Source organism: Pagrus pagrus, assembly GCF_965226575.1.
Source record: "Pagrus pagrus genome assembly, chromosome: 13".
Classification (NCBI taxonomy): domain Eukaryota; kingdom Metazoa; phylum Chordata; class Actinopteri; order Spariformes; family Sparidae; genus Pagrus; species Pagrus pagrus.
In genome coordinates, this window is record NC_140197.1 from 23,084,010 (window position 1) to 23,101,104 (window position 17,095).

General features: G+C 43.6%; 1 protein-coding gene across 2 annotated transcripts in view; it reads right to left on the reverse strand.

Moving 5' to 3' along the window:
* cacnb1 (calcium channel, voltage-dependent, beta 1 subunit) overlaps positions 1-15,850 on the reverse strand; it is a 32,139-nt gene extending 16,289 nt beyond the window's left edge. For both annotated transcript variants that reach the window (XM_084371861.1, XM_084371860.1), the window contains exons 1-2: positions 15,588-15,850; positions 9,455-9,541 (exon numbers count right to left, since the gene is read on the reverse strand). In XM_084371861.1, coding sequence (XP_084227987.1) covers positions 9,455-9,541; positions 15,588-15,677 — 177 coding nt within the window. In that variant the 5' untranslated portion in view covers positions 15,678-15,850. The remainder of the gene's footprint in view (positions 1-9,454; positions 9,542-15,587) is intronic.
* Positions 15,851-17,095: the final 1,245 nt, after the last annotated feature.

Sequence of the window (17,095 nt, forward strand, 5' to 3'; positions counted from 1 at the left end):
CATCCAGTTGATTCACGTCACAGACAACCAGAGGAAAAAAGGAAGTCAGGGAAACGAGAACAGGACGGATTCATGAGACTGACCAATGACCTCCCTGCAGCTCGACACATTCCCGCCACCTTTTCTTCTTCAGTGTCTCTAATTTAGCTCCTTGCTTCACTTCACATACAGCCCCCGTTCAAAATAGCTCCAGGCCACCTGACAGCAGAGCTGCATTCCTATTGGTGGTGTCAGACGAGAGACCCCAGCAGTGTCATAGTAACCGTCTCTGCAGCTTATTACAGGCAGCTGCATGAGGAGGGAGACAGAAAGAAGATATGGGAATCAATAGTAAATAAAATACCCTGAGGGAGAAACAGCGGCGGGGAAATTGCATAAAAGCTTTTCAACAGGTGATCAATGAGGTGTTTTCTCACGCTGCGAGGCCATAGCCCGGTCAATTACAGGCTTGGGGATATCATAGCGATACGTTTGGGGGAAAAAATCAGTTTGTGCTGAGAAAGTGAAACTTTTCTACATCTAGGTGGTAAAAACACAACTTACACTTCCTATTCACAGATGACAGAAGGCAAGGAGCACGAGGTGAGGCTCAGCAAATATCCAGAAAATGAACAGGCTGTGTTTCTCCCTCCCGTTCTCTGCACACTGGCTGCCACCGTGATGAATTTACACCTCCTTAGCATTGGTATTGAATAAATGGAGAGGGGGAAAAAAGAGGGAGCCACAGAGTGGAGGGGGGGGTAATGGAATAAGGAGCGAGGGTGGACCCGGGAAAGACAAGTGCTTTGAATAATGAGGGTTGAAAAGAGTCACCCTGCAGCAGGGAAATGAGCTAACATCGTTTCTTGTGATGCAACGGCACCTTTGCAAATGGCTCCGAGAAGAAGGGGAAATTGGTAGAGCAGATTTGCTTTCGGGAGCATGAAAGTTTGACTATTTCCTTCTTTTTATAATCTTTGTAAAACACAGGAAATGATCACCCCCGTGTCGTCTCGCTTTTTAAGTCAAACAACACGGCAAAGGTAGAAGAAAACAACAGTAACATCGCAGCAGGTGTTTTCAGACTTCACACTGTATGACTAACACAAGAAAATGAAAAAGAAGTGAGAATATTAAATATCATGTTCCTATTCGCCTTATCTCCGAGTCTCCTCGGAGCCTCAGTCAACAAATAAGACAGGAAGAAGGACACAACGTTTGCAGTCGAGCCTCAGACAGGCTGCGCATTCACATCACATCCAGAGACAGATCAGCTCAGTGAAAACAGGAACGGGGGAAAGAAAAGTGGAATGAAAGGGGAAGAAAAAGGGGAAATGTGCCGAACAGAGCAGGCAGATCTAGAAACCCAGGAATCACAAAGGACAGATTTCCTGTCTGAAGCTCACGGCCGGCGGCTGTAAATGGCCATATTCTTCTTTCCTGTCACTGCAGCGTCATGGCAACCAGCTGGCCCGTCTGACAATGACTAGAAGGATGAGTCACGGGCCGAACTCCACAGAAATCCCCATTTTCACAAACAAGCAACCGAGGAACTCCGGTAACGAATGCCAACAGGTGAAAAATACAATTACAGGAATTAGTGCTAAGCGATCGATATCAAATGATTTACAAGAATATTTTTCAGCACGATTACGGCTGCTGGGGATCGTTTGAAATGTTTTTATGATAATATAAACATCACACCAACAACAGCAGTATTTTCTCAGTATCTTATTGGTGGGATATAAACATGTTTTTCACACAAAACCTTTTGTTTAATAATAAAAAATGCCAACCTTCTCAATTGAGCTGTGTAGTATTAGTATCAGTAGATCAACTAATGGATCAACAGACGTATTATTGAAGCTCTAATCGTGACACAGCTGATAAAACAGAAGAGACGATTGTGATAATGATTATGAATAATTCTTCGTGCTCCTCGACAGTAAACTGCACCTCTTGGCTCCTTTTATAGACTGAATGATCAAACAGATTAAATGCTTTTAAAAATAGCAGCTATAATAAGAAGTAATATAATTCATGATCAAGGCAGCAAACAGTGCTCAGTCGTTTATCATCACGTCAGACATGAGACACTTCGACAGCTCATTTAGGTGATTTGTGTTTAGCTGAACAGCGTGATGATATCACATCATCACCACTGCTGAACTAATAAGTAGATAAATCACTGGTCAATCGACAGTTTTGATAATCAAGTGATTATTCAAAGCAATATATATATATATATATATATATATAAAGAAATCTATAGATCGACTGATTCAAGCTTGTCAAATGTGATGATTGGCTGCTTTTCTCGCGAAAAAGTGAATATTTTTTGGGGTTTTCAACTGTTAGTTGAGAAGTTGAGGACGTCACTTTGGACTCTTTGGAGCTTTAATGGACACTTTTGGTGCTATTTTTACAGACTGAATGATTAAAATAATCAAATACAATGGACAGATTTATCGCTCTTAAAAATAGCCGTTAGTCACGGCCATAATAAGAAGTCATGAAATTGATGATCAATGCAGCAAACTGTTCAACTGTTGATCACAACAGACACAAGAACAACAACAACAGGTTTGTTGAATTTGAGTTTGAGTTGAATTTGGACGAATAATAGCACCAGACAATCATATTCTCACTCCTACTAAGCTACTTAAAAGATTAATCAATGAACAATCATCAGTTTTGATAATCAGTTGATTATTTGAAGCAATATATCAAACAAAAATGTACAAGATTGACTGATTCAAGCTCTTCTTATGTGAGTATTTGCTGCGTTTCTCTGTTCTATGTCATTAAATTCAGAATATCTTTGGGTGATCAACACTAAGGTTAGAATTTAAAGACACCAACTTGATCATGAGGGATATTTTTAATTCTTTATCGATGTATCAGTCAAAAAATAGAAAAGATAGAAGTCAAACTATTTCAACCTGCAGCCCGAATCATCAAGACTACAATTACACTCAAAGTAAAATACACATGCCGAATCAACTCCAAGCTCCACATGCAATGATTGCAAAAACTGTGGAAGACTGAAAAACAGTAACAACGAGCAAAAACCCAGATCCAGACCAGGCCCGTTTAGGGACAGGCGGACAGCAGTGACAGAAGCCCCCTGAAATGGCCACAGTCCTGGGACGGCCGAGCACGGTGGGACTGGAGGTCTAATTAAAAACACAGCGCCTTTCCAGCAGCTGTGGCCCGGCCCAAAATGGAATCGCGCTCAGAAAGAGGGGGAGCGAAGAAAAGACCAGACCAGACACGAGCTATATTATCCTGTCATGTCTCAGAGCAAAAGTGTCTGCTGAACTTCCAAAACTCAATCCAGAGAAACTCACACATCATCAACTGCTCCCAGATCAGTCAGACGCAGCAAAAAGCTCGATCCTTCTTACCATGACGGGCCTTTGGATCCTCTCAGTCCTCTCCATACCTCGTTTGCCACGCTCGCCACACCACGGCAAACCAAGGGGGCAACGCCGGAGTCCACAGACAGAGTTATGTGTATATGAGTGTGTGTGTGTGTGTGTGTGTGTGAGTGTGACAGAGAGAGAGAGAGAGAGAGAGATAGGGGCAACTAGTGTGAGTGTCCGCCTGCTAGTTTGACAAGTGCAGAAGTGTTCATGTGTGTGTGCGTGTGTGTGTGCGTGTGATAGGAGAGAAAGCCAGAAAAGAGTGTATCCGTATGTGTGAAACCAGGAGAGCTGCTCTCTTAACCTCCAACCCCTTCAACCACACACACACACACACACACACACACACGCACACACACACACACGCCCACCTTCCCCACCTCCACCCCCAAAAACCTCCACAACCCAGAGGAACGTGAACCCTGTATAGAGGAAGGGAGCCGGAGCTGGCCGGGGGTCGGGTTGCAGGACTTGTGCTACATTTGCAAACTGGGGAAATATATTTAGCCACGGCCGGTCAGAAACAGGGACATGAACGCACCGAGACCCAGAAGGAGGCTTGGTATGCAGCCGTCAGCCATTCAATGCCCCGGCTGACGTGGGAGAGGGCTGGGGCAGTGCCCAGGGAAACCCCCCCTCCTCTCTTTCAGTCATTGCTCCGTTCCTCTCGGCCTCTGTCCTGATCTCATTCTCTCTCCGTCTCTTTGTCTCCCGGAAAAAGGGAATCAGACGATGGATTAATATGGATATGAGGGGAGGGAGAAAAAAGAGTCTGTGGATCAGTGATCGGCGCAGTGACACTTTGAAGCAACTGGCGCTTGACGATTAAAGCCTTCAAAGTATCTGCTGAATAGTTCCCACTCGCAATCCCCAACGAGGTGTCTGCTTCACAAACACGCATCCCATGCTAACACGCAAAACATAAACTATGGAAATGAAGCATGTAGTCTGGAATTAAAAGGCTTAAAGAGGCAGATAGGTGTGGTTGAAGGGGTCCACAGTGTCCACTAGAGGGCGACCTCTGACACAATGACAGGGGCTTCACCATGGCTACACCTCCGAGCGCCTCTCCCACTCTTGTGTTAGCAGCTGATGACAACACAGTCAGCTGGACAAGGTGGAAAAATGGACGCAGCAGCAACTGGTTCTCTGCTGGGATTTATATGTCAGGACTGACGGGAGGACAGCTCGTCTCTCTGCAGGAGCTAAACCCTCGAGACCTTTCACATATGGCAGCCGAGAACGTTGTGATCTTGCCTTCGGGCCCTGTGCACACGTACGTGGGTATTTCTTAAAACAAAGCTTTTTCTATGCGCTTTGGCCGTCCGTACACACATAAGCGCAGTTTCAGGTTACTTTTGGAAAACATATTATATTAAATATTCAGAAACGCTGTTTTCAGTGTCATGTAGACAGGAAAAAAATGGTTTTTTGGCTTGTCTCCTTTGTTTAGCAGGCTTCTGACTGGCCAACGTGGCCCCTACATTAGAGGTTATATCACCTGCTTGACAGCCTGCATTTGCATTTTCATACCGTTCATGTGGCCGGCAATTTCAACCGGAGGAGGAAAAAAATACCTGTGTACATGTGGACTAGGTATGAAAGGTATAAACAGGTTTTCCAGAGGTTGGTTGGTTCATCGCCTCTTCTTGCCACCTTTAAGAATTTATGAAACCATATCACAAAATGACAAAGATTTTACATTTTTACAAGGATGATAATTCTCATCGACTGGAAGTATCATGAGACAATGTTTTTACTAGGAAATGGTGGTTATTGAGTGATTGGTAAGTGTATTACATTAAGTTGTTCAAATTATTGGCAGCCAAGAATAAAAATTGTTCTTGTTATTTCAGAAGAATGGAAGTTACGTTAATGTTACATGATTCAGTTTGAAACATATTCTCTACTTGTCCATCAGGTTTTAGGGAAGTTTTAATGATATACATTGACTTGTTTGTGATTAACTTGGATATTTTTATTCTAATGTTGGTTTTAGTGCAGTTTTCTGACAGGTCTTCTTCAGAAGCCTCTGTGGTCCTCATCCTTTAGAGGGATTCAGCCACTGAACTGGGACTGGGATGACTGGATCAAAGTGCTACAATGTTGTGTAAGAGCATGTGTGTGTTTTATAGTTGTTAATGATAAAAAAAAACAGCTCAAAATTCATAATTTGAGGTAAAAAAAGATTGTTTTCTCCTGGAACAACAGCAGACATGTTCCCTGGTTTACAGAGCAGCAGCAGCAGCAGCAGACAGTCTCTGCCTGTCTTTGCACACCTGAGGACGGAGCGTGTTTTTGTTGAACTCGGTACACAAACCAGCACACTGCACTAACACGTAGGCTGCGCCCACACACACACACACACACACACACACACACACTCACTCCCTCACGCACACAAACACAAACCCATCTAAACATCCTCTCCTTCGTCTCTCCATCCCACTGTGCCGGCACACGGAGGGAGATTCAGTGGCCCGGTTGCCATGGAAACCGGGCCGAGTGTACCAGCCAGCTCTACCGTTGGCTGATTGTGGCTCTCATGTATTTGTGTGTGTGTGTGTGTGTGTGTGTGTGTGTGTGTGTGTGGGGAGTGAGTGTGCACTTGCGTAGGTGTGTGTGAGACTGTAAAGCCTATACAGGGCTCTGCTTTGAGTTGTTGAAGGGGGAGGCAAAAATAGGCTATATGTGCAAAAGCCTATAGAGCGGCGTCGTGCTTTGTCTCCTGCGATTAAAAGCCACAATCTTGGTCTTAACGTGCAGAAACACTCGTCGATACTTCACACAGTAAACGGCCGAGTTGCTAAATGAATCTTTGGGATTATGCGCAGCATTTCAGCTGTTTGAAATCCCTCCGCTGCTAGCCTTGATGAGTGAAATGCACTAGCATGAGACAGGGGAGGGCATTTATCCCAGGAAGCGTTAAATCATCCTTACTACGGCTAATGAGTTTCTTATGCAGCATGAGCGATTATGAATCGTGCCTGACCTGCGGGCCCCAGTGCACGTGGTCCGTCAGCGAGCGGAGTCGCAGAGTTAATGAAGGACAAGGCAGTGGGAAGGGTGATGTGTGTAGGCGAGGATGCAGCTAACCTTTAGAAACCACAGGAGAGTTCAGCTCCCTGTGTTCACCGACAGCCATGTTTTTTTGTTTTTTCTTTTTTCAGAGTCAACACCAGCACTGAACAGGTAAATGTCATTCAGCACGGGGCAAATCAGTTCCTCTCACAAATCAAGAGGTCAGATGGTAGAAGGGGGGGGACTCATTTAGCTGCCGCACAGCGTGGCTTTGAGAAATGTCATGTCCAGACAGAACCGCGAGCGCGTAATGCCTTAACCCCGCCTTCGAAACTCCCCGTGGAGAAGACGTGTTCATGACCCGATCCTAGCTGGACCAATCAATGCACCTACCTCTGCAGACGGGCGGAGTCGGGGTCAGAGGTGAGCAGTGTGGGGGTGAGTCTAACACCTGGGGACTAATAATCATAATCATAGCCCTGGAGGAACCTCTGCTCTGACGCCGTGACAAGAAAGCTGCGTGTAGCTGCAGACACAGGGGTGTTACTGTTGTTAGCAGCGAAGATATCAGAGCCAGTTCGACATGTGAGATACTGAACATTATGTGGGCCGTCTGTGACAAACACACAGGTGAAGAGGGGATGATACGAGATACGAGACCTGCAGCACGGTAGATACACTGAGGTGAAAAGTGATGTGGTAATAACAGATTGAAAGATCAATTTTACCCTCCGGAAAGTTTTTAAAGATTATTTCTAGTTATTTCAGCCACCTCCTTTCTGACTTTTGGCTTTAAACTTATAATTATAAATCATTACATTTGCTCTTGGAGGTGAGCTTAGTCATGTCACATTAATTTCACGAATAATGCAGATTATGTAGAAGAAAGACTCAAAGGCTAATGATTCCTCAAAAACCAAGAAATGTTTCGAGGCTAAGAATCCAATTAAGGTGATTTTAATCTCTTGGAATGAGAAAATATTAAAGGATTAACACACGACACAGAAAAATATGGTTTAACATGGGAAACTTGTTCAAGTAACGATATAACTGTAATCACATGTTGTCACTCATTAGAGTAAACTTTGTGGGCGGGACTGCAGAGAACATTTGCAACAGGAGATAAAACAATTCATCGATTAATAGATGGACAAAAAAGTTTAACATTTGCAGGTTCCAGCTTCTCAAATGTGAGGATTTAGAGATTTCTTTGACGTATTTGGGGTTTTTCGGAGCGTTTGTAAAGTAACTCCAGCTTTCAGAACAGATAGTCGTTGGCTGTGTGAAATTTTAAAAGCCATTTTTAATACACCAACCAAAAAAATTCAGGTCAAAGTGTTGACGTGAAACGACCTCACATTGTGAACACACACGTGAAGAGGATACCTGTCAGGATTTAGGACAGTCCTTGTTCTCTTGTGTTTAAAAGTGGCAAGACGTCTTCAAATATGAAATCTCAGAAATACTCTGAGTAAATCTGGAGCCATGAGTGTTTGTAAAACACAACCGAGTTTTTAATTTTTTGAGTGAGGTCACATCTGGTGTTGAAATCTTCTCTCAGAGCAGAACTACAGACTGTTGGAAAAGGTGAACGATCGCAGGGCCTGCATCTCTCCAGGGGGGCGACTGATGGTCACTTGGTGAGTACAAACTAGGCTGACTTAGTCAGGTCTAGGGCTCGATATAGTAAGAAACAAAATCATATTTTGAATATTTTGAATAAATGTGATCCACGATTCCCGGGAATGATAATTTTTTCGTCATAATTTTCATTTTCACTGATTAAATCGTGATGACGTGACATTTCTTGGGGTCTATACCAAACAAACATGTCTTCTTGTGCCTGTTGTTTGTATATATTGCACACATATTGATCATTTTATGACTCATTGTGTAGAACTAAGCCACAGTCTGAATGTGGACCACACTGGCACGTAGACAATATGGATGAGTTTTTACCACTAACGCTGGGCCTGTGAGAGCTGTGTTGCTATGGATACTGTCTGGGTAATTGTCAGTTTGAGAGCGTGGCACACTGACCAAACTTCATCCAAACTTGGACAAACAAAGATTGAACATTTTGAATCCGACCAGAAGAGGACGGACACTCGTGGCACCCCAAATATAATCTGTTTATCTGTGTTTGTTGACAAATGTTTGACTGGTGAGCAGCGAGCTTCATCAGTCAGGAAAATGTTTGGCTGGTGATTATTTCTGTGAGTAATTCATTACTTGTTTAGTTTAATAAATAACCAAAGTCATAGTGCCAGTGTCTTCACTGCTGCTCGTTTCGCTTGCTAATAGTAAAAAAACACAAATATATTCAATTACTTTTTCGCACTGGTATAAAACTGTGAAAAGGAATAACTGTTCTTGATTACTTTCAGGCTGATCAGCTCACTGATTGATCACCTTATTGTATATACTTGTTATAACATGCTCTATGTATTTGCCTTGAGTGTTTTTTGGTGATATTGTGTGTTAAAAATGTTTATACTGCTGCACAAAACATTTAATCTCACAATTAAAGTTTGTCTGGAGAGAAAAATAAAAAGTCATCATAAAAATGATAATCGAACTATGCTTTCAGGGAGAGTCTGGCTTTAAGCTGGGAAATATCATGAGACAATGTCATATGTAACAGGAATAGGTGGTTATTGAGTAAAAAAATCCTGTTTGTTTTTGTTGATTTCAGGACGTTACAGACAAGAGAAAGTTATGATAATAACTTAGGACTTATCTCTACTTATCTATTAGGTTTCAGGGAAGTTTTAAAGATTCATCTTGCATCCAAATGAACACACACTTGTTGGTGATTAACTGGATTAAAAAAAAAAGTAAATAATAGTAATTAAACTACACCTTCAGGGAAATAAACAGAGCGGCTACATTCCCAGCACTGAACGTTCCTCACTCTGTCTCCATTAAACTTTCAAATGATTCTTCATTAAATAAAACAGGCGGGAAGCTGAGACCTGAGTCTGGCACTTGGATTAGTCTGGAGGAAGGATTAAAGTGTGAAATGTTACCTGTCGGACAAAGCTGTTGGAGGTGGTGTCAGAGGAGGTGCTTCCATCCGAGCGCTTAAATCGGCTCTTCCTCTTGGCGTACTTTCCCTGAGAGCGGCGGGGTCGGAGGGCAGGAGAGAGGGAGGATTTGGAAGGAAAGAGAAAAAGACACAAAAAGTTTAATTACGTTGCTCCACGATAACTTATCCTGACATGTCCTGTAGAAAACCTTGTTTCTGGGGAGCATGGCAGCCAATAACATTTGGCACAGCGTTTGTAAAAAGCTTCTGAATATGATCAGGCAAGTCAGATGGAAGCGGAGATAAAAGAGTCCCAGACTGGAGAGGAAGTCGTGCAGAGCGTCCGCGAACAACCTTCATTACTCGTCATTTTTCATGTTCGGACGCAAACCGGGGACCTTGTAATCTGATTGGCAGACCCCTGGCAAATGGCCTATCCGGGTTGGGCAGAGGCCACACATCGCATTATGAGCCCACCCTGCCCGCATCGCCATGGTTACACAATGCTGACTAATCACATTTGTCGGCAATCAGAGGAGAGACTGTGGCTGTTGTTCCTCCAGCGTGAAGAAAAGAAGAGAACTGCAAGTTAAGAAGATCAACGCACAGAAAACAGCCCTGCATATTCAAACAACAACGCACCACAGGGGGTATAGCTCAGTGGTAGAGCATTTGACTGCAGATCAAGAGGTCTCCGGTTCAAATCCGGATGCCCCCTGCCTTTTTATTTTTTTCTCAGTCACATCTTGTGTTCAAAGCAGCTTTAAACAGCACGGATTAAAAGACTTTGTTTTGCTTTAGTCTGTTTACCACAGATCAACTGAACTTTTAACTTTAATAAACTATTCCTTCGCTTCCCTCTTCCAAATAGCCACTGCTTCCTCTCCAAGAAGTATTCTCATTATCGGTTCATATGTTTGCTCAGTCAATAATAATGTCAACTGATGTCTTTAAATGGCTTATTTTCCAAATAGCAGTCCAGAAACTAAAGATATTCAATTTACAGAGACATGAGACAAAAAAGGAGAGCAGAGAGGAGGAAGAGCGGCACAAGATGTTCCTTGATAAATGACTTAAATGAGTAAACAATAACGAATGTACTATCTTATTTTATCGTATTCTTTTAGGACAGTCTGCAAATCAACTGCAACATGAAACCTGCGTGAGACACTGTACAGTACAGCAGCTGCTCAGAAACAGTCGTACGTACATAACTTAATTTTTGTCTAAACAATGTTATCGTTGTTTGGTGACTGAAGTCCACAGTGATCTGCAAAGTTGTCGGTGTTGTGTTCATGCGCCGGGCGGAAACTCAAATATCAAAAGATTTGAACCCCTTTTAATTAGAAATCACTTCGCTACTTTGTCTGCGACTTCGCTACTTTGTCTGCGACCTTGGTCCTGTGTTGTTGTTGGAAGCTGCTACTCCGAGGAAAACAAAAAGCGATCCAGTTGTTTTTGTGATAGAGGCTACAACAATAGAAACGCTCAAAACAAAAGGCAAAGGAAAAGTTGTCTGTTTCTGCTTCATCAGCTGAACTACTGCACACTGATAATTAGTTTATTAGGATCCGTGTTAGCTAATGCCAGGATGTTAGCTGGTCCTCCTGGGTCCTGAGACAACAACACATTCATCAGCAAGTTTTAAAACTTCGCCAAAAAGAACCAGGCTACAGTCGTGACAATCCTGACACCTGCACGCACAAATACTGTACACGTATATAAACACTGAAAGTTACTGATCAGCTGCTTCAAAACCGGTCTGAATGTCTGTTCTGGGATCAGCGGGAGCGAGTGTTTCGTTATCACTCACATCGTGTGCGACCGGGCACACCCAGGCCCTTAAACAAACACGACCTGTAACACCACCAGCGTTAACAGATAAAAGATGTTTTCACATCTGTTGCACGCTACACTCCCAAAAAAAAAATTGAAGCTCAGGAATTCATTTGAATTTTTTTTTTCCAACCTCCTGTTGTGCAAAAATAATGTATCCAGCCCCCGTGTGCCCCGCTTGATTTACTGCCGCTGATGGATCGGATGAACACGCAGCGGGAAGTTCCACAGAAGTGTGACACATGCAGCAGCAGCCATTACTGTGTTACTGTGGTTACTGGCTTTTAATGTGGAAGTCAAACTGGAGGTGATGATAGATGAGAAAGAGACTGATATAATGAAAAATGGAGCATGACATCACTGCTGGCAACTCTCTCCTCCTACGCCGGAAAAGTCGTCCAAGAATCATGACTTAAGAGAAAAATGCAGCGTGCACTGATGACTATGCAGAGACTCGAAGACGCTGCTTAGTTTCTGTCGCTGTAAATCATAATTCAAAAGACACAATCAGACTTTTCCCAACATTTCGTCGAGGACATAAGATCCAGATAACGACACCTGATCAGAGGTTTCTACCTCTACAGCTGCTCCTTATCATCCTCCTTCTGTATGTACTATGATCTGATTTATGATGATTTATTCAACTGTAAGATGGATTTTCTTTTTCAAATCCTTCTGAAAACAACACTTACATGCCCACCGTGTCCATTTAAAACAGTTTCTGCTCCATGTCACCATTCCTCCTCTTCATATCGCCTCTTAAGAGATCCCTTCCTAATGTGCTTTTAGTTTAAGCGACGGAGGACAAAATCCACCGTCCTCACTTTAATGCACTAATGTATCAAAGGGTGAGTTCGCCCAAAATTGAAATTTGAAGTCATTAATCTACTTTGTTTTGGAGAATGATTCAACGCTGTTTTTTCTGTGAAGCTCCAGAAATGTTTTGTGGACTACGAATCTCAGCACGGAGGGGAATGGATGACGACTGATTTTTCCTTTTTGGGGCAAACTTATCCTGAACTGAACTGAACTGTTTATCTTAGATGAGGTTTCAGTGGCCTGAGCAAAGAGATCAAGAGGGTATCTTGCAAATTTGCAGCCTTTTCTGTTGTTTTCTTGCTGTTTTCTCTCCAGAATCACAAAGAGGGAATTTTATAGGAAAAAAGGACGACAGCTTTGAAAAGATATCTACTCCTTTTGACTAACTGAGACAGCTGAAGCCTCGTGAGCTTAATGTGTACAGAGTATTTCATCCCCCATTTTCTTAATTAATGAATTAATTAGGAAATTAATAATTGTTTATTAAAAGAGCACTAGGAGGTGATCTTTCAACGGCACAAGAGGAGTGATCATAGAAAAGTTGTCTTAAAAACTGTGAAACTTTCCTTTAAGAGCGTAGAACCGCTGCACAAACTCTCACATAACTGGTGTTTGGGTTTATCCAGTTGCACATCTCTTGGTGACACCAGGTGTAAATGAGGTCGCACTCGCTCTCTGCTAATATTTTGGGGGTGCAACGCAACATGACAATCAAACAGGCTGTAAACAAACCCCCAGTTCAGCCACACAGTCTGAACAGACGGAGCTTATCCGCAGCAGTGTACAATGAGGGATGTGAGGTCAAAGTTGAACCCAGCAGCGCTGCTAAACCTGACTGTGAACAATGGGCGGTGTAAGTGATTTATTTTTTGTTTAGTTAACAGGCTCAACAGCAGCGGCTGGTGTTGTTTTTAGTTTTTGAGTCTGTGTGTGCCATTTTGGCAAAATGTGGTCCTGGAGACATCTTTGGTGGCGCGAACTACCACAGACACAGTTTTCAGTAGTTAGCCAGGTGTTTGTGTGTCCGTCTGTCTGTCTGCGAACAGATTGTTGTCAGCTCGGTAGCATCAAAGCCGTGAAAGACACAGTCGTGACACTGACGGGGTGCGTGGTTGAGATCGAAACGAAGGCCGAGTTCGAAGGTTGGCGTGGTCAGAGCCCTCTCACACTTCACACCCTCCCTTTTTGTTTAGTTGTTTGCCTTTTCGTGGCTTTGTTTGACGGGAAAACGGTACGACAGAGAGAGGAAATGAAATGCAGCAGAGGGCCACAGGTCAGACTTGAACGCTGGGCTGCTGCAGCCTGTGTATGCGGGGAGCATCTTCTACCGAGTGAGCTACCGAGGCGGCCCAGACACATTTGTTTTGATACAGCCAGGAAACTTTCAGGGTGATGGCCAAGCAGGGCTCCAGACTGGTCTGTCACTGGTGCATCTGAGATAGTAATGCCCTTTAATTTAATCTCGAAGCCAATTATGTTAATGATTGTAAACAGGAATGAAGGCGAAAATGCTTGTTTTTCTTCGTTTAAAGGTGCACTACGTAGTTTTAAGGAAGACATTTTAATAAGAAGAGAATGATGTTTTTACGCCCTGGAGCCCAAATCCAAAGATTGGTGCAGTCCGAGCTGTGAATATCTAAAAGAACCAAAGACGACTGGGTATTTACGGGTCGCAAAATGGTCTCTAGCGACTCAGATAACATGATTACACCGTGGATGTTTGCTTTGCTGGAGATGTTGCTGTGCCACCAGATATCTCAGTAATTAAGCTGGCAAATGAAACGTTATCAGAACAGATAACCAGAATACGACCTGTGTTATAAAAAGCTGTTTCTTTGTGCTCTGCTTTGACGTGATGTGTGTGGGTTCAGGTGTGTGTGTGGGGTCACCACGATCGGCGCCGTGATGCGCCGAGTTCCTGTCAGCAAAGGGCAGGGAAATGCCAGAGAAGGCATGAAGGGAAGGCTTCCTGTTGGTAAACATCCTCCCAGATTATGTGTATAATTAGAGAGGGTGTTGTGTGCGAGCGGGGGGCTTTAATCTGGAGCGTGGAGGGTGGTGGGCGGCGTGGTGCACGATATCACGACTGTAGAAATGTAAACCACATCACGCTCATCCAACCCGGAAAGCTCCATACATTATGCTGCCCACAGATCGCCGCACTGATCTGCAAACCGACGGCGGTCAACAGACACGATCTTTAATCTAAGCGGCCCTCGGGCGCTGAATTTGGATCAGCTCTGGGCTCGTTTTCTTCATCCGCGGTGGCAGAAAAACCTTCAGGATATTAGAAATGCGTTTGGCTGCTCGTCTCTCCACGGCAGAGTTATAAATACATACACCAGCATGACCCGCTGCAGGCCCGCATGAACTTTATATCTAATTGATCACACACATAAATACACAAACAGTGTGCCCCGCTGCCTGGCACAAGGAGGGGGTCCATCTGCTTTCTCACCACAGCCTCGCTCGCAGCCGATAAAGATCTGACTTCTAAAGAAGAGCCAGGGCGAGGTGAGATGGCGAGAGCGGGATCGGAGATAGTGGGACACCGAAAGTGGCCGGGGAAAGGAGCGAGGAGAGATGAGAAGGAGCTGGGAGGAGTGGGAGTACAGAGGAGAGAGCAGGACTTGGCATGGTTTGAAGCGTTGGTTGTCTGTGGTGAGGTGTTTTTTTTTTTTTTCTTCCTTCTCCAGAGAGACAATGACTGAGCGGAGCGTGGGTGTGTTTGTTCTAGATATTCCTCATCAATGTTTTTTTTTTCTCTCTCTCTCTCTCTCTTTCTTATTTCTCATCCATTTAAACTGTTATGACTAAAACATGCCCACGACATCATGTCACTTCCTCACAGCCGCGGCCTATTTGTAGCTGCGAGAAGAGTGACACCATTGAAAGTTGATGGCTAAAATTGTAAATGAAGGAGAGGGGGAGAAAAAAAAAAGTTGATTTTTTGGGAGGATGGAGGAGGAACATTTTCTCCTCATTGAAAAACAGATGTGACACCGGCTCAAACTTCAGTCTTCTCCTCTTTTGTTCATAATAACAACACCCACCTGGTTAATTACTGCTTCATTAAAACAAAGGCGTGGTTTTCCTGAGGACCCAATGAGCAGACAGCATAAAAAACAAGCGTTACATCATTTCCTTGCATATGGTTACACATGGGAGACTTAATAAAACACAATTACTGGGGGGGGACGCGGGCAGAGCGACACACACATGAATCAAAATCTCATCAGCATCAAACCATCATTGTCTTTTTTCTTCATTTTAAAAGCAGAAATTAAACTGAAGGTGAGCTTGAATCTGTGCAGCAGCGTTTCAGACTCCCGGAGGCAAATTAGGGGACTTAATTGCGGAACAACCTGTTAATCTTCCCGAGTGAAACAGCTCAGGAAACAAAGCCTCTGCTGTGCAAATCTACGCCAGTTTTCTCAGGCTTTCCACATGTCTGTCATCACATTTCCGCTTCTTCTTACCTGTGTGTGTGGATGATGGTCGAACATGTCCATTTGGATCTCCTGGGTTGAGGTCGAAGGCGTCCTGGACATACTACTTTTCTGTACCATTGATTTAACTTTTTTCCCCCCGATCTATTTTCTAGTTTCGTGTGTTTTAAGAAGCTGTCGACGGACTCATCTTCTTCTCGTTTTTCTTCCAGAGAGGGTTGAAGCCGCTGATGTATCGGAGCTGGCTGCTATTATAATGGCAACAGCTGCCTCCCTCCTCTCAGCCTACAGCGCTACAAACTGGCGCACCAGGCTTTTACACCACAGTCAAGACGACGGGATGACGCCACGGCACATCCGGTCACTGCTTTCAAAATAAAATGCGTTGAAAAGGGGACACTGGCAGCTGGAAGGGTGTGTTTGATTTGACATATGTGTGACTGATCTGTTCTTATACGTCCGATTATTCATTTATCAAACAAAATTAGAAGTTCACCCAAACAAGTTGCCAAGATTATGTAATAATGTGTTACCTCTATCGGGCTACTGATAATGATTATAGCAATATTAATGGCAGGATTAGTCGTGACAGTTATAATTTCAAAAGTAAAAGCAGCGATTGAATGTATCTAAGTAGATCAACTCCCTACTCACTACTTGTGTATTTCCATTTTCCTTTTATACTTTCACTCCACTATATTTTGGAGGAAAATATTTTACTTTACTCTTCTACATTTATTTGATAACTTTAGTTACTGGTTATTTTGCAGACTGCCTGCTGCATCAGAGCAGTAGCAGTTTATTTTTTGATTAATTTATTTGATCAGCAATCGGATTAAAAAAACACTGATATGGTGAATATCTGATACTCGACTAGACCAATTACTGGTTATACAGTAGATACACATGTATATCATTTACATTTACTTGTGCTTTTTTATTCTTAAGTACATCTATTGACAGAAAAAAACACTTATGATATTTAGGGACATTTAGATATTAGATACTTTAAGACTTTTACTCAACTTATATTTGTATGGGATATCATCCTGACATGAACCTGACTGAAAGGTATAATCATCACTCGGACATCATCAGTATAGTTAAGCACATAGCTGCCACGCACATATCCAATAATAATGACGTACGAGGACAGCAAACACTATTACATGTACGCTATAACAAGCTTTTATTTTGAAGTTGGATTCCTCTGACTTCCGGTGTGTTCGTGTGTTCCTCTGTGCGTCTTGACGTCGTGTGTCTCCTGGGTGCGCTCCACACACTCCAGCTGGGAGCCGAGGTCCACGCCCCGCTGAACAGACCCCACCTTCACTTATCGATTGATGGGAGAACAACAGAGGCTGGCCGCGGTGATGGAGGCTGAGGGCGGGCAGGCTGTCGGGCCTGGTCTCCTCTCTGGGATCCAGTGGACCAGTGGTCCCGGAGGTGAAGAGTTCAGTTTCACAGCAGCAGCAGCAGGAGGTTCAGTATCTGAAGTCTTGAGGAGAAACACTGAAACCCCCTCCAGCACCAGGGAC